Source organism: Eretmochelys imbricata, chromosome 3 (assembly GCF_965152235.1).
Source record: "Eretmochelys imbricata isolate rEreImb1 chromosome 3, rEreImb1.hap1, whole genome shotgun sequence".
Taxonomy (NCBI): Eukaryota; Metazoa; Chordata; order Testudines; family Cheloniidae; genus Eretmochelys; species Eretmochelys imbricata.
In genome coordinates, this window is record NC_135574.1 from 89823401 (window position 1) to 89848625 (window position 25225).

The 25225-nt window shown below is 43.2% G+C and overlaps 1 protein-coding gene across 1 annotated transcript in view; it reads left to right on the forward strand.

The window, feature by feature from the left end:
* Window positions 1-2382: 2382 nt before the first annotated feature.
* Window positions 2383-25225, forward strand: part of RFX6 (regulatory factor X6) — a 52979-nt gene continuing 30136 nt past the window's right edge. Inside the window, exons 1-6 of the mRNA XM_077811718.1 lie at window positions 2383-2602; window positions 3161-3317; window positions 5264-5387; window positions 8998-9059; window positions 17684-17761; window positions 20384-20411. Of these exons, the coding sequence (XP_077667844.1) occupies window positions 2383-2602; window positions 3161-3317; window positions 5264-5387; window positions 8998-9059; window positions 17684-17761; window positions 20384-20411 (669 nt within the window). The remainder of the gene's footprint in view (window positions 2603-3160; window positions 3318-5263; window positions 5388-8997; window positions 9060-17683; window positions 17762-20383; window positions 20412-25225) is intronic.

Below are 25225 nucleotides of genomic sequence, written 5' to 3' on the forward strand. Positions count from 1 at the left end.
CCCGGGACTATAGGTTAAGCCAAACCTGTCTCCGACGTCCCTCTCCTCCTGGGGGGAGAGAAATTTTAGAGGGTCACAGAAAGAGTTAACAAGATGAAAGTAAATAAGGGAAGATTTTGGCTGAATATGATTTCCTGACGGTGAGATCTATTAGGCCATGGAATAATATCCAAAGGGAAAAGGGGAAAACACCCTCACTTGGGACACTTAGAAGTAGAATGAACGAATCACTAAGAAATTTACTAGTAGGAACAATCCTGCCCTGGCAGAGGAATGACTGGGATGACCTCATAGGTCTTTTCCATTTCTAAATTCTGTCATTCATATTCACACTGTAGCTCTGATCCTTTTGGCATATATAAGCACAGACAAGGCTTTCTTGGCAATGCCACCTGTGTTGGGCTGATGCTGTGGTCATGAGGAAAGGCTGAACATCAACTTCACTGGACACCTTGTGTCATCTGACACCTTTGGGTAGAGTGGGTAAAAACCACTGAAGTTAGAATGGTAGTGTTCTGCCTCTTGGCACAGGCATGAATGATGCCATGAAGTGCAAAGCAATGGAGACTGGGAGAGTGCGCACTGGAGCAGCTGCTTCATGAATCACATACCCAGTGATGGTCCAACACTGCAAGCTGCTGCCAGTGAAGGGGGTGGGCCCTAGCTCCGCCCTCACATTCCCCCTTCCTTGTCCTTACCACTGTCAATGCTAGAGAGCCTTAATCCTTGTACACCAGAAGTAAGATGAGCAAAGTTTTAGCTGGTGCAGGAACAAGGCCTAGGCAAAGCAAAACTCTTTGTCCCTCTTCCCTTTCTGGCACATCAGCCCAGAGCTAGGAAACTATCTAGTGCTCAGCTCATGTTAAGTTTGCATGCCTGTAAGAGCGCTGCTCTCCAGAGGTGGGCAGGAACTGGATTTCCCATTGCACAGGAAATTCCATGATTTCAACATTTGTCCCATTCTGAAATGGAACCTGAACACACACACAAAAATCAGAAATTTCCTGTCAAACGAAATTCTCAGCAACAAATGACTAAAATAATTTTGGATTGATGGCAATGTTTCATTTCAATAAAATCAAAATATTTCATTCCCATTTTGACCATTTGATTTTTTTTTTTAAATTAGAATTTAAAAGAAAAGAAACCTCAAAACAAAAAGCCATTTTGAAAATGAAAAATGGAAAGGCTGAGTTCCAAAACCAGGCCAGGGGAAGGTGTCCATTGTATCAGAATGCTTCCCGCCCCCGGCCCCTCATCGACACATTTCTCCACAAGGTGTCCATTTCGGCCAGCTGGCAAACCCGCCCGACGCAAAATGCCCACCCAGCTCTGTGCTCTCCCTTAAAGAGCAATGCAAACGCAAGTCCTTTCAAAGACCCACAGTGAATGCGACGGTCAGAGCAGGGTGGGGCCAGAGCCCGACCTTTGGGGAATGGTATGTATGTAAGTCCCTGTGTTCTTTCCCTGGTCCCTGGCCCTGCTCAGTGAGATGCAGAGCCCCTCCTCCCCTCCCCCCCTCAGCTGGCCCCACTTCTTCCCTCTAGGAGGAAGGATCTGACCCGGGACAGCTGGGCAGGCTGCCCTGACCCGGCTGCGCGCCGGCGCCACTTGTTTGCCAGCCTGGTTGTAAGTTTCTCTGCCTCCACCTGCGTGACCGTGGGCACCGCTGCTTCTTCTCAAGCCCCTGGGTGCTGCGGGGACCACAGCCCCCCCCTCCGCCCCGCTGGAGATATGAAAGGCGGGCTAGAAACACAATCAGAAATACTTGTTCTGCGGGGTTAACCATTAACCCTGCTCCAGCTCGGCTCTCCGCCGGGTCCCCCCACACACTCCCCCGGGGCCAGGACTAAACCGCTTTCAGTCCCGTCAGTGACGTCGGAGCCCGTGTAGTTCACACGGCGGCTCCCGCGGAAGGGGGCTCTTCGCTGGGACCTGCCCCTCTGCAGGGAGGGATGGGGGACGAGCAGCGCTCCTGGGGCTGCCGGCCAGCATAAAGGGCGTGCAGGCAGCTGGGCGTGTGGCGCGCGCGAGGCACCGTGAACGGGGCCCGATCTCATTGGGACGGAGGAGCCATGCAGCCCCCTGGGACTAGAGGTTAAGCCAAACCTGCCCCCGACGTCCCTCTCCTGCTGCAGGCATCCTGCCAGTGTCCGTGGCTGGGGTGGCTGATCTGCAAGAGTGGCACCCAGAGTCAGACTCCTCCAGGGCACCAGGCTGCTTGGAGGGGGAGGGGGAGAAGCGGGGCTCGCCCAGGGGCTGATGTCCTTGTCGGTGCCCCCTGCGCCCCCAGCCCTGCTGAAGGCGTGAGACGCCTGCCTGCCCCCGGGAGGGGGCTGCTGCTCGCATGGACGCTGCTGGGGGAATGTGCCAATGAAGAGCATGGCTAAGGCGCCGGAGGGAGAAGACGACTCCTTCCTGCAGCCCTCGCAGAAGGGGTCCCCCGGGCTCCAGGAGGATTGCTATGAGGGCCTGCTGGGGAAGGCCTTGCTCTCCTACCCGGAGCAGGGGCTATGCGCCCCGGCGCTGCAGCAAGCCAGTTCGCTGGACAGCCGAGAGCAGGGCGATCCGGAGCCTGGCCTGCCCATTGGGATCAAGTCAGGTAAGAGCGCTACCCCCGCGGGGGAACTGCTGTGTAACTGCCCTCTGAAGAGCATCGGATCGTGCCTCTATCTCCCCGCTTTCCGCTCCCACCTGCAGGCAGCGGGTCTATTTCAGTGTGTCCATAGGGCGGGGTGCGAACGGCGGGTTCCCTGCGCCCCAGGAGTCTTAGGTAGATAGGTGTAGCCTGGATCTGAGGCTGTCTATGTCATCTCAAAGCCAGGAGTGTAATGCCGGTGCTAGACCATCCCTGGCATACACAACCGGTCACATTACACAGATATCGCTCGTACTTGGCGATTGCATAGATACATTAGATGAACTCGATAGATCTATCTGTCTAACCTAGTTCATCGCAGAGTGTAGGGACATGTAATAAGTATCTGTGTAATACACCCGCGTGCGGATATCTAGATCAACGTACACACAGAGATATAAAATCAAAGGAAGGGAATTTAGGATTGAATCAGGGAAATCGAAAATACTCTTTCAAATGGAAATGTGATAAACAAATGTAACGATGCACTTGGATTTATTTTCTTTTCCCCCTGACACTCAGAAATACATTTTAACAGTGAAGCCCTTTCCTCAGAAGAGGAGGATACAGATATTCATGACAGTAAAATAAAATCCTTCGACAAAAACCTGTCTCCGAAGAAAACCATCACGCAGATTATGAAGGACAAAAAGAAACAGACCCAGCTCACCCTACAGTGGTAAGGCTCTTGCCCATCTACACACAGAGCACACCTGTACTACAAGGAGTTCTTTCTTTCTTTCTTTCTTTCTTTCTTTCTTTCTTTCTTTCTTTCTTTCTTTCTTTCTTTTGTGGGAGGAAAGCTAATAATTATTTACAAAGTCTGAGTGCATTAGGGTGGTAAAATCTGTGTAAGGAAAGCTTTCCCAAAGGAAGTTACTTTACTACTTGCAGAAAATGCCTCTATTGCTGTATATTGGTCAAATGAATCAAAAATTAAGATTTCGGACCACAAAGGGAATTTAAGTATTTGTTTATCCAATCATGAAATTGGTCTCTGTAGCCCATTTTCACAATATTTGCCATTTAATCTGGTGCTGTTTTGGAGGGGAAAAAAACGATCTAAAAACATAGCTCACAAGATATCTGAAGTAGATTTGCTAGGGAGTATATGGTTGGCTTTTACTAGCTTTAATGCAGACTGTAGTAAAACGCAGTGGGACTCATTTTAAGGCCCTGTCTCTGGAAGTGTAAACCTGTTCACGAATACTTTCACTGCTACTGATTTATCGCAGCTCAACATACAATCTGAGCCAAACCTCCGAAATAGAAATCAATTGAAAGCATAAAGATCCCAACAGAAATATTCTCTTCTGGTTACCCAATAATTCGATATTAACCAGCATCTGATTTATAGCTGCCTAGCACCAGTTTATTTCAATGCGGTACTGTTACCCCTGCCTCTAAAAATAAACAGCCATATCCTGGAAAAACGTGAAGATGAGTGATTAATTAAGACATAAACATTTGTGAAAGGAGCAGTTAATTGTCATGCCTTTGGTAGTTTTACTGAATTGTAATGCAGCTGGTCATTGTTCCCAGACTGGAAACCCTGATGTTACTGTATTTTATTCCAGCAAAGAAAACACCCAAGAACAGCCCTTATTTGGGAAATATTCCCTTCGGAGCATGGTTGAAGTCAGGGAAATCTCCCACTGAAGTCAGCGAGATCTTTGTTACAAACTTCAGATTTAGACCTAAATTACTTCCTCTAACAGTGAAAACCATATAAAGTAAACACAGGACTGCATTGCTACCCCAGATTTCTCAGGCTAGTTTATCCTGGGGAGTGGGCCGTAAACCGATTCAATAGAGGTTTCTACAGCAAGTCCTTTTATGCATGTATGCAATTTGAGTGAAGAGGAAGCTGTTATGTGGGAATGGCATTGATAATAGTGAGGGGTAGAAATGGGCCAGGGGTGAAATAGCTCCAAGACTGAGAGCTCACAGGTATCCCCACACGCCATATTCACCGAATACAAGATGAAAGGACCAGGCTTCGTTTCATTCCTTGAAGTACCACCTTGGTGTCCATCACTGCTAGCCTCTGTGTCACTTTTAAATGAAGTGGCAAGATATTAAGAGATGCAGGCTCGCACCCATTCAGACAGGAGTCTGGGAAACAAAAATAACCTCTAGATGAGGTTGTGCCTCAATTCCAGTTCAGCCCCTCTCTAAATAAGCATTTCCAGTTTCTCTGGGTTTTTAGACAGAAGTTGCATATTGAATTAGTCCAGGCACTGAATCAGGATCTAGATTTAGGCTCTGGATCAGTCAAAAGTGATAGGGTTAAAATGATCCTTGCGGGTAAATCAGTTGTGTTTCAGGGAGTAACACCAGGGAGGAATCCTTCCCCTTATTTGGCGGTGGTGATTTTGTTCTCCCTCTTGCTGGAGAAGAAAGCTGCCGTGCTGGTTGTCACACATAAAGCACAGCAGACCAGCATAAGCCGTTCCACTCCTCCATCTTGCCCAAGGTGCTGTACAGTAAGTTGCTGACTAGTAAGCTGTAATGAGAGCTCTCAGTAAATGTTGCAGACAGGGCAGTGGAAAAGAAGGGAGGGACAACAAAACGGGGGAACCCACGGGATGGCTTTTCATTCTGGTTATTGTTTTTACTCTGCAGGCTGGAAGAAAACTACATCGTGTGTGAGGGAGTTTGTTTACCGAGGTGCATCCTTTATGCACATTATTTAGACTTCTGCAGGAAAGAGAAGCTAGAACCTGCCTGTGCTGCGACGTTTGGGAAGGTAAAGGAGCAAACATCTGGCGGTCCATTGCTTGTCAGACTAATTCTTCCACAGAACCATGTTTAACTCCTCCCCTGTCATCATGACTCTCAGAAATGAACAAATCCTTCTGCTTTCTAGAGCCCCTGCATCTTTGAATTAAAAGGGGTCCAACTAAACCTGCATTGCTCCCTCTGAAAAGAGTCTTAGGGTATGGCTACACTACGAAATTAGGTTGAATTTAGAGAAGTCGGTTTTTTAGAAATCGGTTTTATATATTTGAGTGTGTGTGTCCCCACAGAAAATGCTCTAAGTGCATTAAGTGCGTTAACTCGGCGGAGTGCTTCCACAGTACCGAGGCAAGCATCGACTTCCGGAGCGTTGCACTGTGGGTAGCTATCCCACAGTTCCCGCAGTCTCCGCTGCCCATTGGAATTCTGGGTTGAGATCCCAATGCCTGATGGGGCTAAAACATTGTCGCGGGTGGTTCTGGGTACATATCGTCAGGCCCCCGTTCCCTCTGCTGATGAGCTCTGCCTGGTCACCTCTGCTGATGAGCTCTGCATGGTCACCTGCAGCTTGCCATGCTGGCCAAACAGGAAATGAGATTCAAAAGTTCACGGTTCTTTTCCTGTCTACCTGGCCAGTGCATCTGAGTTGAGAGTGCTGTCCAGAGCGGTCACCTTTAAGTCGAAAAAAAGGGCTTCATCGTGTGGACGGGTGCAGGTTTACATTGATTTACCGCTGCTAAATTCGACCTAAAGTCCTAGTGTAGACCAGGGCTAAGACAACAACCTCAAAGGAATGAAATTAAGATTCCTCTTGATTTGCACTGTGAAATCTGGAAGAGACATTCTCTCTCGCAGCCTTTGCTTTGCAATGAGAGGGATGTGATTCTTCATATAAAAGGTGCAGCCTGAGGGATCTGGGACAGAACACACAGCTTTATACTTGGCAGTCTTTAGTGCAGTTACAGAGAGAAATGTTGTGAGGTTCAGTAGGAGAAGAAGAAGAGTTCAGAGCAGAATGAGTTTCTAAGTGGGAAACTGTTGAACCCGCCTCCCCCTTCAACCTCTCCCACCCAATTAGTCCTAAAATCATTTAACCAGAGTGAGAGATATGGACTTTCCAAATTAAATCCCATACATACAGTTAGTGAAACGGAAAACCAAGAAGGCATCACAGATCAATTTTGTAAAACACCACTGATCCATTCAGTTTGCTTACAGAAATGCATTTGTTAGTCTAACGAAATAACGGTAATGGAAATCAACTCCAGATCATAAAACGTTCACTCCTCATATTTTGTTACCTGCATTGGATGTATTTGGGGAGTTCCCATCTCACGTTGCTTAAATGACTTCAGTATTATTGGGAGAAACAACAAATTTCCACTTAAACAGTATTTTTATTGTGAATTTTATTTCCTCTGCTTATGGGATAAAGGACTTTTCATTTGGTACATCTACTGCCTTAAGCCTCATTGAAACAATTATTGGTGTGGAAAGATGATTAGGGCACTAGCCTAGGATTTGGGAGACATGGGTGTAAGTCCCTGCTCTGCCACTGACTTCCTGTGTGACCTTGGGCAAGCCATTTAGTCCCTCTGTGCCTCAATTCCTGATCTATAAAATGGGGATAATCATAAATACATTAAAAGTGTGAGGCACTCTGATACTAGGGCAATAGCGGGGGGTCATATAAGTATGAGAGAGAGAGAGAGAGAGAGAGAGAAATTTGTATGTCTTAGCCTCCAGATTGCACATTTAAGATGAAAAATCAATCCATTACAAAACAAAATATCTAAGGGCCAAATCCTGCCATCCTTACTTAGGATTAATGGCAGTTTTGTTTGGGTCATTTTTTTTTCAGGTTTCCATTAGTATTGTTTAATATGCATCAAGATGAATCCAGGGTGATTGTGTCTGAGTCATCAGTGAAAAGGGAATTGGAACCAGGCCACCTGAATCTTATCTCTAGCTTTGTCTCTGACTCTCTGTGCAAGCTTAGAAAAATTACTTACCCTTCTGTGCCTCAGATTTGTAATAAAACTACTTCCCACGGAGTGAAAAACTAAACCAAGCAGTGTTTACAATGTGCTTTGAGATCCTAGGTTCTATCAAAATTCAAATATTCACCTGTCGAGGGCTGGCATAGCACACCCTGTGGATCTGTGATGCCCTGTCAGAGGGATGGGAAGCATTCAGTCATTGTATCCTACTGTCAATGTAAATCCTTCTGTCACTGTATTTTATTCAGGCAGAGATTACGACCAGTAAGGAGCACCCCACTCCCATAGCCTGGCCACAATCCCATTGGGAAGCATAGGTCCTGCTCCCCCATTTGCCACTATCTGTCTGAAAGGAAGTAGGTGAGGGTGAGGACATATCTCTTCTCTCCTGTTTCTCCCCCATATATACCAGCCAGCAAAGCTGGCCTGCCAGGGAAGGGAGTGCCCACTGCTTCCTCCTCTCATGCAGCAGAGCTGTCCTGCTGGCATGAGTCAGTCTCTAGATCTGAGTCCGAGGCCCCAGCAGGTGCAGTAGGGCTAGGAGTGGGTGTTAAAAGCAAACCCATCTGCTGAACATTTTAGCACAGTGTGATGTCATTTCTCATGTGGGTGTTATTAGATCACCCCAGCAGTTTCCTCCCACCCTGAACTGCTCAAGTGGGACAGACATGATTTTAGAATCCTGGCCTGCTGCTGCACTGCGGTGGGGGAGCTCTCCCTGAGCTGGCTTTCTCCAGCCTTTGCAGTATTGCAGCTTGGTTCAGGGTGGGGGGAGTGAGAGGAGCCATCACAAGGAGTCATTTGCCCCTTCCCTGTTCCCCATGGTCCCCAGTTCTGTCATCACCTCTACACAGCCTTGACCCACTCCCCAGTACTGCTGCTTCTCCTCCTCCTCCAGAAGCACTCTCAAGTACTTTCAGCCCCCTGGCGCACTCCCTGGCCCGGCATCTCCTCTTTCCATTTCCAGTGCCGACACCTGGTACCTACCTTTCTTCCCCAGGGCCTAAACACCTTCCAGCCCACACAGGCCTGGTGCCTTCCTTTCTCCCCTAGAGCCCAGACACACCACACAGTACCTGCCGGAGTAGAATCCCTGCTACCGGTCCTTTTGTTCCACCTGACGGCCTCCCTAGAGACTGGGGCAAAGAATCCAGTGCTGCTTAAGTGCAACCCATTGAATGGGTTTCTCCTGAAGACAACTAGTCTTTGTGGTGACAAGTAAGAGCGAGACTGGGAAGGAGATCTTGTGGTGTGTGTGTGTGTGCACGTACACACTTATGGGGAGATCTGGAGTTACAAAGTGGGATGACTGAGGGTATGAAATGCCCTAATCTTTCAAGTCACCTCTACTCTGGGCTCTAGAAAGCATAAACAATTTGTTTAGTTGTTTGTGGATCTTGATAGCATTGAAATAACACTTATTCATGAATCACAAATGTAACAGTTTTCGGTCTCTGCAGTCTCCTCTTATACTACAAGTCTACGCTTTATTTTTAATATGTTCAGGAATAAGTATTTATCCACTGTTCAACATTTGCTTTTTCAAGACAAACTTTTCAGAGCTGCTGACAAAGGAAACATGCCCTTGCTAGAAACTAATATGCCTGACTTTTTCATTAGACCATTCGTCAGAAATTCCCCCTGCTTACCACACGGCGGCTTGGGACAAGAGGCCATTCAAAGTAAGGCACAATTATCCATGTATCCACATAGAGTATAGACAGTACAACATGCAATACTTCTGTGTCCGTATTTTATGCATTAAGCCACAAAATCTGCATTCAAATAACTAGAGCTACAGATGACATTTTGTGTGTGTGTGTGTGCGAGAGAGAGAAAGATGGAACTGACAAACAGTCTGAATTTTAGAAAAATTATTGCATGCATGATTTTAAATGTAATGGCTTTTTCCCAGATTTTCCATTATCTTTATAATGTCATGGATCTTTTGTGGTGTTTCCAAACTTTTGTCAGATATTTGTTATACTTGCTCATTTTTGCTGGGAAAATTGCATCATTGAATTATGATTGTTATTATTCTGGTTTGCAAACCTGGCAGCTTTTCACTCCCATTTCCAAATTACAGTAAATCTTCAGCTGAAACTATTAGAGACAGACATTTAGTGCTAAACCTAGAAGAAAATATACAAATGACCTTTGTTAAGGATAGTTTTAGAAGGACTTTGAGAGTTCATAATTGTAGCTGCAGACTTCTTCCGTCTAATCAACCAGTTGATTTGTTTCAGAGGTGTCACCTTGTTAGTTTGTATCAGCAAAAACAACGAGGAGTCCTTGTGGCACCTTAGAGACTAACACATTTATTTGGGCATTAGGTTTCGTGGGCTATAACCCACTTCATCAGATGCACCTGCTGATTTGTGTAGCTGGTCTGTGGAGTGTTGTGCTTTAGGAATACAGCATGATGATTTTTTACATGTGTGTTTATGATAAGTAAGCATGATGCCTAGTGTGTAAATGATGTCGGTGTTCATCCTGGACTTACATTTTTAGCTCTAGGCAGAGCAGGTGTAATGTTATTGTGAATCTCATAGTATGACAACACCTTTTCTTTCTGAATACCCCAAGAGCTCTGAGGAAGTGTGATTGAGTTTCCCCAATGTGATTTTGATTTTGGTTCAAGAATGTAAAAAGTGTGTCTTTCCATGGATTGTGTATGTTCTTAAGGACGTAAGGAGCAATGTACTGTACTGATGCACCAATACACCATATATGATGAAAACCAAAATTGGACAGAGGCAGGGTGTTCTAAATGATTCCTTGATGCACAATCAGTGAATAATTAGGAATCAGGTATTTCAGTAAACTCTCTTCCATTCAAAGTAAGGCACCGTTATCCATGCATCCACATAGAGTATAGGCTGTACAACAGTGGGAAGTTAATGATGCAACATTCTGTGTTGTTTGAAGCTGACTGTCTATGAGGCTGTGCTACCAGGGAAGACTTAAGATTGTTAGAGTGACCTTAAAAGCTAATTTCCATACTTAGCTGGGTTTTGTAAAGTTTATACTGAAATTAGAATTCTGGGGATTTCAAAAGTGAGGGGGACACTTTCCCGGGGAGTGGGGGTCTGGTTAAACTTTATTGTTTTAGAAGGCATTTTTCAAAAAAGTTAGCAGTCCTCAACCTTGAGTCCAGTTTAGTCAAGTTCTTATCTGTGAATTTCTATTGGTTTCAGAAGAAGTTTTTCTTAAGAATGCCCATGTTGCTATGAGGAACGTTAAGGGATATAAATGGTATCCATGTTTCTGTGAATATATCTATCTGCTCTAGTCCATAGTTATTCTAGACCTTATTCAAGAAGTGCTTAAGTATGCATGTGCCTTCAAATACAGGCGTAGTCCCAGGATAGCTCTCATGCTTAAAGTTAGGCATGTGTTTAAGTGCCTTCCTGAATCAGGGTATAGGAAAATAGACTTGACTCAAAGAAGAGATCACAATAGAGTGATGGTTTATTGAGGCAAGACTGAAAAACAGAGACAAGTAACAAGGAATAAAATAAACAAACAAAGATGGAAAACCATGACAATAAGAGTAATAAGAAAACTCTTGGGAAAAGACTCTGTGTGAAAAATTCTTACCTGTAAAACAAAGTACAGAAAATAAAGGTGGTCTGCAAAAGGAAAACATAAGGTTGTGTTCTTCTTGAATCATTTATACTATATGGCCTGAAGGATGTTTGGTTGACTGTTTTTTAAAGTTTTTTTTCCCCCTGCTGCTTATTTTTTTACTTTGGACTTTATCTTAGAAATATCAGGAACGGCAAGTTGGTTCCCTGGCTTTTTGGCGAGCTCACTGGAGATGTCATATATGGAATTTAGCTTTAGGATTTAATCAAATCCTTCTTTGATTAAAAATTAACAATTTCAAATTGTTAATAGCAACATATTTTTTCCCTCTCGAGTGTTTCTCAGGCATTGTATTAACAAAAACAAAATGAACCAAAATGTTTTAAATATTTGGAATAAAAATCCCTTCCCATCTCTATCAACTCTATTCCACTTGCCTCATTTCTCTCATGTCATAAATCCTACCAGTTTCCCAATGGTCCATAGAGTTTTCCAGGAAAAATAGGGGACAAGACCTAAATTTCGATTGTAAAGTGACAAGATGGGGAGCGCATAGTTGAGGAAGGAAGCCCAACAATCTTTCAGGCTTTATTTACATATCTAGGGTGACCAGATGGCCCGTTTTTATAGGGACAGTCCCCTTTTTGGGGACTTTTTCTTATATAGGTGCCTATTACCCCCACCCCCATCCCATTTTTTCACAGTTGCTATGAATATCACAAAGAAAAATAACAAATGGAATGCAAATTCGTTTTTCCCCCTTTGCAGGTCACCTTTAAATGCTGAAAGGAAGTTTTTGGAGTAAAGTTGTTATTGGAAAGAAGCTTGTGTTGGTTAAAAGTCCGATGGGCTTGGGGGTGTGGAAGGGTGATCATGCATTGTCTGCTTTAGTGAAATCTCTTATTGTAGTAGCTCAGTCATGGCTACAGGCATCCTAATGTAAGTGTGGACTGATGTATTGTCCCAGAACTTTGGTTTGTAACTGATCTCATACAGACTTCTAAACGTTATGGTGTTGGCATTGTATGCATAAAAAACTAACTAGCTCACAAATTCTCCAGACTAGTCAAGTTCTTCTAAAGCCCACATAGCCCAATGAATCTGGACCTTAGGTTCTGCCATTCTATTGCTATTATAAACCAGAAAATACCAGAAAAATGTCCCCAAAATGCACCTCAGTTTTTTGGACCTGTCATATCAATAAACAGGTTACCAGATTTTGCCCCAAACCTTCAAAAAAGCAATTCTACCTTCAGTAAATATCACACATCTGTGAAATGTCAGGTGGTTTGATTTCTGTGAAGTTGAGGGGGGTGTTTAAAAGAGAGGTAATAGCACAATTTATAAATATGTATTTATAAATGGGGATCTAGCTCCAGCATTAATTGTGTACAGATGAGTGTCACTGCCCACATCTCTTTTCGAAGACATGGTACAATATTAGTGCAGAAATACAGCTCATCCGGCATTTACTCAGCAGATTGCACAGGCTCACTGACCTTGACAGTATTAACGAGTGATGTTTTCATATGGATTATCTGCTCTTGAACACTTTCTTCGAATGGGTAAGGCACCAAGAGGTTTCGCTCAAACATCTTGCATTGGGATCTTCTTTTTTTATCTGTTTTTTTTTCTGAAAACATCATGGGCCTGATTTTCATTTACACTGAGACGACCTGGTCTACACTTACAAATTAGATTTCAGAGTAAAGCAGCCGTGTTAGTCTGTATCCGCAAAAAGAAAAGGAGGACTTGTGGCACCTTAGAGACTCACAAATTTAATTGAGCATAAGCTTTCATGAGCTACAGCTCACTTCACTTATGCTCAGATAAATTAGTTAGTCTCTAAGGTGCCACAAGTCCTCCTTTTCTTTTTACTTAAAAATTAGATCGACCTACTTATGTTGCTCAGGGCTGTGAAAAATTTCACTCCCTGAGCACCATAGTTCAGTCCTGTTCTAGATGTGGCTAGGTTATTAAGAATTTCTCCATTAACCTAGCTACACCTCTCGGAGAGGTGGATTATCTAGATTGATGTGAAAAATTTCATGCCCTGAGTGCCATAGTTAGGTTGACCTAACCCCCACTGCAGACACAGCTAGGTCAGTGGATGAATTCTTCCATCAACTTAACTATCACCTTTCAGAGAGGTGGATTACCTACACTGATGGAAAAACCCCTTCCATTAATGTAGGAACCTTTCCATTAATGCTGTAGGGCTTGTAGTGTAGACATAGCCTAACTGCTCACTAATGAAAATAAGCAGGTCAGAACCTGGGGTTGAGTGAGGTTAGGTACTACTGGGCACCACATTATAATAAAGACATGTCGGTAAGGAGCAAAGCTGGGTTCTTTCGGCTGGACATAGTCATTTCCTCGCACTCAGACTCTTTCTTTTAAAGAATGTAACACAATGGAGTTATTTCAGTTCTAAGGTTTAGATTCTTGTTTAGTATTTTTAATTGTATTACTGTAGCATCTAGAAACTCCAGTGAAGATGCCATTGTGCTGGGTGCTGTACAGATATAGAACCAAAAGACAGTCCCCGCCCCAGAGAGCTTACAATCTAATATTTCAAAGGAACCCCCCCCTGCTCTTTCCATGAATAAATTATCTCACAATGTACTTCTCACCTCGTATATGTCAGGATAGTGATAGAACACAGCCACAACCAGAGCTGACCAGAGAATGACAATTCCATTTCTCAGCAGCTTTTGAGGTCCCAACATTTGTTTTCATTTTGCACTGGAAGGTTTTTGTGACAACAGAATTGTGTTGGCAGAGAGGCAGAGATGTGTGCGGGTGTCATGGTAGGTAGGGCACACAGCTCCAAGTCCCTGCTCTGACTGATTGAAAGCAGAGTTTTTCACCTCAGATCCCTCTGATTTAGGCAGCATAGAGCCTTTAACCTGTCTCACTCATATCCCAGGACAGTGCCCTAACTGCCCTTTAGGGTGTAAGAATCTTTCTTTCTCTTCCTGGATCCCAAATCCCATTTTGATGAAATCTTTGTTGAAACCAGAACTTTTTGGCTTAGATGAAAGAGCATGTTTCACTGTAGAGCAGGCTTCAATCAGCTCTCGTCATGACTACCCTGTATTTCCCATATTGCTGAAGGGATGGGGATCCTGGCTAGATCCCAGCTAGATGGGAGGAGACCCACTATAGAAAAGGCTGTAAACACTGTCTCAGATTAGTATATAATAGTCTGTAAACTCTTTGGGGCAGGGACTGTGTCCTCTTGTGTGTTTGGACAATGCCAAGCATAATGTGGCCGCTCCCAGAATAGAAATAATAAACAATAATCACCATGATCTGTGAATTACCTGTGACAGCTACTCAGGAAAATGTACATACTGGGTAGAGTAGACACACAGGAGATTGTGTTTGAGCTCAAGTTACATTTTAATTTCTTTGTAGACTTTGATCGGTTAAATCTTAGCTTTTATCCATCATGTCTGAAAACTATTATCTTATTTATTAGGAGTGATTTAGTGGGTTAATAAAACTGATATGGCAGCTGGCCTCGTGATAACACGTTATTGCAAGTCCCTGAACAGCTTAATCCTATCATTTCCTTATCAGCCATCATTCGTGTCAGTGTAAGCTAAAATCAGGGCTACTAGTCGCATAGGAACATATGTTACAGCAGACCTATGAAATAAAAAAGGAAAGCAGTTTAGTCTGTTTCTTTTTATAGTTCTGTTGAGCAAATCAAGAAATAAATCCTTCACGATCATGGATCTTATTTTATTCCTAATAATCATATACAATATAGTAAATATATAGCTATGCAGTTGTATATTTTATATAATGAATTAGAATTCTACATTTGTTGGGAAAGAAGAACTATTTTGTAGGAGGTTAGTTTGAAAATAAAAAATGGCAAGTGTTTGAAGCTGCTGAGAGATTTCAGATATTAGAATAAGATCTGAGAAGTTGCTTTAGTGACAGAGTGCAAATGAGCAAATCAATGGTGCATATATTATAATGCACTTAACATTTTTTAAATACGGGTGATAGCTCTGTATAATATTTTCTCTAATCTAATGTACAACTCTTGATATTTAATTGTTAAATGATAAAAGTTTGATTTTTTGAGAACATATTCTCACACATTTCATATCAAACACTCTTAAATCTCATCTAAAATAGTTTCAATGCAATGGGAGAAAAATGTCCATGAGCTCAGAGTGAAAAGTTTGCATCTGAACTTTGCCAAATGTCAGGAATGTTCAGATCCAGAAGTTTGGTTCAAGCCCAACTCTTTAATATAGAATATATGGAATACAATGGCTGAAAGAAACTTCATGACTTCTATCCATAAGAGAGATCAGATACAGAAGTTTATGCTATGGAGGTAAGATCCTTTAGCATTATGACATTGATTGGTGTTATTTAGGGCCTAAGCCACCTGTTGTTATGATTTTACAGAGCAACTATTGGTCACAAATAATGGAATGATTCAAGCAGGTGGACGTAGTTCAGAGCTATGTTAATGCATCTTTAAAATTGGCCTGCTCACGTGTACTTAGTCACGTCACCGATCCTCAAACTAATATACTCATGGCAAAGAACCAAGGGACATGGTGAAAATGTAGGTGACAAAATATTGCTCTTCTCAAGGGTCAATGGGTATCATGGTGTTTTGGTGGAGTTACCTTTACTCATAAATTTCAGGTAAACAATGAAAGCAGTACTGTGTTTAGCAATGACCACTTAGCATCACATTTCCTTAGCTATAAAACCTTGACTGCTGACAGCAAAGCCGGCCATCAGCAGAAGCAGTACTTCAGTTGGGATCTGCAAAGCCAACCAGATAATTTAGACACATAACTCTCATCAAAATTGTTTTTCATGGGAGTTGTATCTAAATCCCCATGTCAGCTTTGAAAATATAAAACCCTTCATCTTTTACCATTCCTAGCCTTCCTTCTCCCTCAGGAGAGAAAACAGTGAGGATACAATGTTATGCTAAAAGGAACAACAGTGCTGAGTTGGGATTGCTTATCAACTTGTTCAGAGACATCATCAAAGAAATACCACTTTGTGGAGATGGCTCTTCTACAAAACACTTGTCTCATTGAAGTCAGCAGGACTAGTCATGTGCTTAAAATAAGCATGCACTTAAGTATCATACTAGATCAGGGCCCAAATTTGGTTGCAGAGCACAGCAATTTGATATAGATATACTGTCCATTGGTAGATTAGGATCACCCGTAGCATCATAGGGAGAAAGTATTTCATTAGTAATTGTATCTATTCCAACACATTGAGGCTTATATTGGTAGCAACAGGTTCAACAATGATTTTCACCATGATAATTGTTTACACTGAGTTCTTTTGTTACACTGGGAAATGATGATTTAGCTCTGATGCACAGACTGAAAAGTCAATGCTTTTCTTGAAAAGGTTTCATTTAAAACCTCTTTGATGCCATAAAATTAAGGTCTCTTTCACCTTCCAAGACTAATAATGCAATGCTGGATCACTTCCAAAGCACATGGTCCTCTTCCTCTTCTCCTCCATATGATACTTTATGGTGCTTTTACTTCTTACTTTAAAAGTGACTTTCGTACTTTGAAAAGTAGAAGTAGAAGTTTCCAGGAGCCTATGTGGTCTCAGGCTGAGCTAAGCCCTTCAGATTGAGCTAAACTACAGGAAGACCGGCAAGACAATATATAGGGAAAAGTGGGGGCTGGCCTCCTGCCCCAACCCTTTCTCACCACCACTTACCCAGTGACTCTCCAGATTCTACCAGAGCATAGGGACATTGGGACATTGGAGAATCAGAAGACACAACCCCATTTTATACCCCCACCCAGAATCAGGACTATTGAATCTAGACATCTGTGACCATCTAGCCTTCCTGCCAGTGCAGGATTGTTTCATCTCATACATTTATTAGAGTTTTTCCAATCTAGTTATCAATGTGCCATGTGATGCGACAAATCACCCTGAGGTGGTTATTCTTCTTCTCTCCACCTCACTTCTTCTGTCCATCAGGGATCTTGCAATTGCCCACCTCTAGCCCTTAAGAATTTCTCCACCTAATTCTCCCTCCCTCTAGGTATCTCCTTCCTTACTGAACACTTTTTAAAATATCAGGGATGAAGGGGTTAATATAGAGAGTTTATAAACCAGGTTATAACTTTGGCATCCTTCTGGATGAACAGTGCTATAAAAAAGTAAGCTATTAGCTTTTATAGATGAGGAAATGATGTTGATGTAAGTGATACTAATGTGACACTAATGAGTCATTTTTAAACACATTACTACTTTTATTGTTTATGTTTGAAATATACAAAGGGGACTTAATCTAAATTTTCCCCTCAATTAAGCTGATGCAACTCCACTGAGTTTGGAGGGGTTATGCCAATGCAATTTAGGCCTGGTCTACACACAAAGTTGACCAGTTTAACTAAAAGTTGTGATTCTAAACCAAATTACTTAAACCAGTGCAACTATGTGTTATGTCAAGAGTGTCCACGTGAAGGGAGTTGCACTGATTTAACTAGTGAATCAATGCACGCACTGTGGGTGGACAAGGCCTAAGAGGAGCATCCAGCCAATATTCCCATTGCCTTCAGTGGGACCAGGATCTGTCCCAGTGACTTGAAACATTACTTTAATTAAAATAGAGTCTAAGGAAAAGTTGAATTAAGCACCAGTTTAGTTCCCTGTAGACCTTTATGTGTGTCCCTTTTCTTTTTCATAGGTATCATTACTATGGAATTGGCATTAAAGAAAGCAGCGCGTATTACCACTCTGTGTATTCTGGAAAAGGGTTGACAAGGTACAGTAACATGACTGCTGAGACTAAGTCTCTGCCACTGTATTTTGGAATGATGTTCAGCGATGATCTAATTTTAATCTCATCTATCTATGTACGGTAGTCACAGGACACCTATCACTGTAGTATAGAGGCACCAGTAATATTGTTCTCTCATGGTTTTAATGCTCCTAGTTTGGGGCAGTAATTTACTCCCAAAAATCCAGAGTTAAATTTTTGGACACAGTGGGCCAGCTGGTGTAATTCAGCTTACCTCCACTGAAGTCAAGGGAGCTATGCCATTTACACCATTTACACTAGCCCACTAAATTTAGAGTAGTGAGGCTCAATTTTCAGAGCATTTTGCTTATACGTATTTGTGTGGCAGTCTTCTCCATTTGCCACCCAATGCAGCTCACCATTGTGAAACTGCCAGGGAATGGTGTGAAGTTGGCACCTGTGGGCAGGAGGGCTGGTTTCAGTGTAGATTAATATTTACTGATTCTTTTACTGGCAAATATCAAGCTGAAACCTAAACCAGAAGCTCTAATTATATTTATTTAAGGGACAGCTAGCAAGATCAATAAATTATGATAGCTGCATGTTGGTTTACCAAACAAAGATTAATAGTTCATAAAACAAATGTCTCTGTTCACATATGGCTTGAATGAAGGCTTTCATTGTCGATGAAAATACAGCCATGAGTGGGACTGTGTTAAAGGAAAAGGATAAATGAGTTCATAGGCATATATAGAAAATTCAGCTGCTGGCCGCTTCAGGTTATCGCCCATGGTCCCTGGCATAAGAAATGGGGCACAACAGAAAACATGAGGCTAATGTTGGCATTGGTCATCTAAAGAAAGGGGGGATCCTGCAGTTGCTGGGTATAATAATCTGAACCTGCCATTTCCTTAGCCAGTATTTATCAAGGGTTGCGGGGGTGTTTTTGGCACATGTGTAGATGAGATTATTTTGTAATGCAGAATTATCTTGAACAAATTGCTCATTTAATTGAGTGAGAGGCACAAAGGGGACCATATCACGAATGGCCCTGGGCCGTATCTCAGCCAGAGCCGTGCACCATTAGGTTCAAGCCTGTGGCCTTACAAGCTCCAGTGCTGCTGGGTGGAAGAAAGTGGAGTTAATGCAAAAGTACCTAGGGCCAGATTTTCAAAGGAGTTAGGTGCCTAACGGTGCAGATAGGTGTCTAGTGAGATTTTCCAGCACTCCCAGGTATTTAACAACTATTGATTTCATGAGACTGAAGTGCCTCGGCACTTTTGAAAACCCCACTAAGCACCTTTCTGCATCTTTAGGTGCTTAAATACTTTTAAAAATCTGCCTCCCCCACCCCTGTCCTTCAAAGGAGGAAGCGTAGCACACTCCTACCAATAGTACTGTGGGAAGAACAGCTTTAGCTTGTGACTGAGGCTTTGGAGGAACACACCCAGCAAAAGCTGCCCAAGTTATATGCTGAATTGGTGATCTCCCCTTGCAGCTCTGTCCACAATACACATCTAGCTGTGAGGCCCCTAGCTCCATCTCTGTAGGCAATGGAGTTCTTCTACCCACCTGCCCTCTCTGCTTGCCTTCTGGTATCGGCATGAGGTTTGGAAGGAGACATGAGGTTTGGAAGGAACACACATTTCCCCTTTCCAAGACAGTAACTGGCATTCCCCTGAGCCATTTTCCCTGTGTCTGGCCTGTGCAGGCAGAATGCCTTGGGTCACCTCTGGCCATGTCAGCTCCACTCCCTGTCCCCAACACATCTCAATGGCTTGAAACCACAATATCGCCCCATGTCACTATAAAACTTCATGTTGTCATTGTAATCTTATCACCTTGCAGCTAAAATAAGGGAGAATTCTATTAATTAAACAAACCACAACTGACTTGTTTTCATCATTGTGCAGATCCTTGTAGAACCTTACCACCCGCGATTACCTAACGTAGTAGATCTGATTCAACTTGAGTTTTCTAGTGACTGCACCTAGGGCTTGCTTTGACATCCAATGAAGCCAATGGGAGTCTTTCCACTGACTTCTGTGGCCATTGGACCAGGCCCATAGTACACAGAATGCTGTCTATACTGTTTTATATTCGTGACAGTTATTAATGATTTTTTTCCATCCGAGATACATCCCTCTTGGATTGAAACTATTCTGAGTTCTAGGAAAGTTTCTGGCAAACACTATTTTATGCTGTTTCTTCTCAAAGGGGAAAGTCTAAACTCTTTTGTCTTTCATTTATTTTTTATTAGTCTTATTCTCTGCTAGGGCAGTTCTAAAATATTCTAGATTTGGGGTCCAATGCTTCCCTGATTTACAGACTTTTGTGAGGTTCTGACACAGGTTTGAAGTCTGAATGGAACCTGGGTCTTAGAATTTTCTGTTTGGTCACTGCCCTAAAGTCGTCACTTTTAAAAGACGGTCCCTCATGGCTTTAATGATGTTCTCAGGAGCTTGGAGGCCAGTAGAAGTTGTGGAATAGAGCTAATTGCCCAGATATGTTTATGTTTCAGGCTTACCAGGATCATTTTCCCATCCAGTGCAGTGTGTGGGGGAGAAGCTGTTGTTGTGGATGTTTAATTAAAATAACCACAATGCTCAATTTTGATGTACTAATACAATCTATTTGTTTTCAAAGGTTTTCTGGAAGCAAGCTGAAGAATGAGGTAAGCACTGTGCCCTTTTTTCTCTTACTTGTAGTCCCATTATTCATAGTAGTACTATTGAATAGGGAATGGTTCCCCCAACCCCCAGTTTGCTTGAAAATTGAAACAGTACATTATAGGGTAGATTGTGCAACCTTTAGCCAGGCTGCTAAGAATGTGCTCCCAAGAGTAATCCCAATGAAGTTAATGAGATTACACTTGTGAGTAAGGGTTCTCAATATAAGGGTTGTATAGTCTAGCCCTGTGTGTCTGAGACAATGCAGTCAAGTTTCAAAACAAAACTAAAATGAATGTGACCAGACAGGATTTAGTGAACATTTTTAAACTCTCCTTACATTAAACTATATACCTACTCACTACCTTGAATATACCATAGAATCATAGAAATGTAGGACTAGAAGGGACCTCGAGAGGTCGTCTAGTCCAGTCCCCTGTACTGAGGCAGGACTAAGTACTAGACCATCCCTGGCAGGTGTTTGTCTAACCTGTTCTTAAAAATCTCCAGTGATGGAGACTCTACAGCCTCCCTAGGCAATTTGTCCAATTAGTTTTCGCAGAAAGGATTTACGATTGCATGAGATGTCACTCTCACCAGCAACACAGAAACATTGAAAAGATTTTAAAATCTTATAGGTACAGACTAAATGAAACTTGGATGAACATTGAATGCCAGGCACATTGTTTACCTCTGGTATGTTTTATCACATTTTTTAGTATTTTTTCTGTATGAGGGGATATCAGAAACTCTTTTATCTAAACCAGTTAGTGTGCCATTAGAGTCTGCATGGTTAATTAGGCTGATAATATTGCTGTCATTATCTTAATGTTAAATAGCCATTAGAAACAGATGGCATTAGAATGGAAAGGGCAGGTGGCAATGGGTTAAAATATCAAACCTAGAAGTGGGATACAGTCATATAAGTCCATTAGCACAATGAAATGGTGCAAATGTTTTTTCTTTAAAAAAACGTTTATGCACTAATTTCTTTTAATCAAAGCTTTTAATACATTTAATGGGTAATTGCGTAATAAAGGCACCCAGATTGCTCCTGTTATCGATTAAAAAAAACAACTCTGGATGCTGATAGGCAATTGAAGAACTGCAGAAATATTGACTAAAAACAGTGTTTTAACTGTCTAATGTTTAAGACAATACAGAATTTAAACTTCTATCATTTCTTTCATTGAGCTCTTTTCCTGTGTTTGAATAGGTCGATGGGACAGGAAAGGTGCTGTTCAAATAGCACATGTCTGTCATTCCTTGCTTTCTGTTTTGGTTTTTTTAATGATAAAGTAAAGACTGTTTGGAAGTCTGAAGTGTTCATTCAAATCTGAATTTAAGGTATTCCAAATGCAAATACACAGCCTCAGACGAAACAGATCAGTGTAAGAATGTAAGTCAAAAGATTAAAAAATAGGGCAAATAAATGGTGGACAACACCTAGCTTCAGTTCTTGGTATTCTGAATTCATTTAATTTGAGGCTGACTCAGATTGTTGAAATCCTTACATCTGCTTCAGTGGCCACAGAATTACACACTTTACTGTATTTCTTTGCACTATGTTGATGTACACGCATTAAACTTGGTAATTCACGCTAGAGTGAAACTCACCCATATGCAGAGGGCTAGAACAAGGCCAATTTAAGTACCACTTACATTCTCAAATCAGGGTTTAAATGTGGCTGGCCCAGTACCCGGGCTGAATCCAACCCAGTAGTAACTGAGGAAACCGATTCAGAATGAGTGGATTCATAAAGGTGAAATTCCTGTCATTGCAGAAGGCCGGTGCAAGGCTCTGTGCACTGAGGACTAAGTGAGGCAGAGATGGAACACAGGGACTTGTGCAGGCAGCCTGCCCAGGGTAAATGTAATCCTGTGTGAGCAAACACAATTCAACAAGGCAGGAGAGCATCACAGAATGTACTCTGTCCATTTATCTTGACCACTATCATTTCATTTTCCTCACGATATTTCATAGTGCACTGTGGTATATGTTGTAAAGCTTAGGAAGTCTTAGTAACGTCATACCTCACATTATACAGGGTGCTACTGTTCAGTCTTTGCTGAGAAGTGGGCTGAGACAGCCAGGTTTTTGTGGGAATTATAAAGTCAGCAAACTAGTGAAGCGTTGATTTGTCGTTTTATCATTCAGTTAGTATCTGAACATGCAGGCTTGTCATTGTTTCATCATCTGCACCTGCCGTTGCTCTGAAAAGGAAAGGCTAGCATCAGTGTTTGGGGCCACAGTTCTAGCCCTGAAAGTTTTCCTCTCGAGGTATAGCCAGCACCTGTGTTACCTTTGGCTGTGATCCTGCCAGGGGCTTACAAGATTAATTTGGGCCCCGGTTGAATGGGAGCTCTGTAGGGAACATCTAGGAACTGCAGAAAGTGGTACTGTTGGCCCAGAAGGGAGGCATTTTTCCCTCTGAGTTAGTACTGAACCAGTGTGCCCCCAGGGTAATTGGCAGCCTGGTGCTTCTCAGAATACTATCTTCCAAGGAGATGTAAGCCTGACATCACGACCACTTGTGCTTATCAACAATCCCACAGCATTTCTTTTTTTTTTGGTAAGAGAGAGTTGACCTTAGTGTCCTGGCCAAATTGCAGCTTGGTTAAGAGTGTTTTGCCTCTCCGTACTAGCCCTGGCATGATTTTATTTTTCACTTCCTGCCCTTACACGCAGTCCGGGAGACCTCAGTCAAGCAAAACTAGGGACTTCAGTGCTGGGCTCTAGAATTGTTGCATAGTATTGCTGTACATTTGTAATGAACTGTGGTTACACACCCCTCCAGGCATCACTATCTTCAGCAGGGATTGAGCCAAAATCACAGGCCACTGCCATTTGAATGAGGGACAACTCCTTTAGGTGTGAGAAAGCAGCAAGGCACAGAGCTTAGTTCAGCTCCTGAGAGTGAATGAATGGGAATCACGTGTATGAAGGTTAGGGTATGTCTACACTACAGAATAAGGTAGAATTTATAGAAGTTGGTTTTTTAGAAATTGGTTTTATATATTCGAGTGTGTGTGTCCCCACAGAAAATGCTCTAAGTGCATTAAGTGCGTTAACTCGGCGGTGTGCTTCCACAGTACCGAGGCAAGCATCGACTTCTGGAGCGTTGCACTGTGGGTGGCTAAGCCACAGTTCCCGCAGTCTCCGCTGCCCATTGGAATTCTGGGTTGAGATCCCAATGCCTGATGGGGCTAAAACATTGTCGCGGGTGGTTCTGGGTACATATTGTCAGGCCCCCATTCCCTCCCTCCCTCCGTGAAAGCAAGGGCAGACAATCGTTTCGCATCTTTTTTCCTGAGTTACCTGTGCAGATGCCATACCACAGCAAGCATGGAGCCCGCTCAGGTAACCGTCACCGTATGTCTCTTGGGTGCTGGCAGACGCGGTACTGCATTGCTACACAGTAGCAGCAGCCCATTGCCTTGTGGCAGCAGACGGTGCAATATGACTGGTAGCCGTCATTGTCATGTCCGAGGTGCTCCTGGCCATGTCAGCCAGGAGCGCCTGGGCAGACATGGGCGCAGGGACTAAATTTGGAGTGACTTGACCAGGTCATTCTCTTTAGTCCTGCAGTCAGTCCTATTGAACCGTCTTATGGTGAGCAGGCAGGCGATACGGATTGCTAGCAGTCGTACTGTACCATCTTCTGCCGGGCAGGCAAGAGATGAGGATGGCTAGCAGTCGTATTGTACCATCTTCTGCCGGGCAGGCAAGAGATGAGGATGGCTAGCAGTCGTATTGTACCATCTTCTGCCAGGCAGGCAAGAGATGAGGATGGCTAGCAGTCGTATTGTACCGTCTTCTGCCGAGCAGCCATGAGATGTGGATGGCATGCAGTCCTTCTGCACCGTCTGCTGCCAGCCAAAGATGTAAAAGATAGATGGAGTGGATCAAAACAAGAAATAGACCAGATTTGTTTTGTACTCATTTGCTTCCCCCTCTCCCCTGTCTAGGGGACTCATTCCTCTAGGTCACACCGTAGTCACTCACAGAGAAGGTGCAGTGAGGTAAATCTAGCCATGTATCAATCAGAGGCCAGACTAACCTTCTTGTTCCAACAAGAACAATAACTTAGGTGCACCATTTCTTATTGGAACCCTCCGTGAAGTCCTGCCTGAAATACTCCTTGATGTAAAGCCACCCCCTTTGTTGATTTTAGCTCCCTGAAGCCAACCCTGCAAGCCGTGTCGTCAGTCGCCCCTCCCTGCGTCAGAGCAACAGCAAACAATCGTGCATCTGAGTTGAGAGTGCTGTCCAGAGCGGTCACAATGGAGCACTCTGGGATAGCTCCCGGAGGCCAATACCATCGAATTGTGTCCACAGTACCCCAAATTCGACCCGGCAAGGCCGATTTAAGCGCTAATCCACTTGTCAGGGGTGGAGTAAGGAAATCGATTTTAAGAGCCCTTTAAGTCGAAATAAAGGGCTTCCTCGTGTGGACAGGTGCAGGTTTACATCGATTTAACGCTGCTAAATTCGACCTAAAGTCCTAGTGTAGACCAGGGCTTAGACTGTTCTGGGAACCTTTATAAATGAATGGGAGCTTACCTCCGAAATGAGCAACCAGCAGAGGTGCTCTTTCACTTATCCAGCCAGTGTGCACAGAAGAAAAGGGCGTGGTGTTTACAGTCTTATTAGTGTTTCAGGAGGCAATTTGAGTCTCACTGTGAAAACTCCCACTTGTTTCAATGGAATAGGATTGGGCCAGTGCTTAATTTGTAATGGAAGAGGTGCCGGGGATCAAGCAATTTTTTTGCATTCAAACTGATGCAGCAAGCTCAAAAGTGCTGGGGCTACGAACTG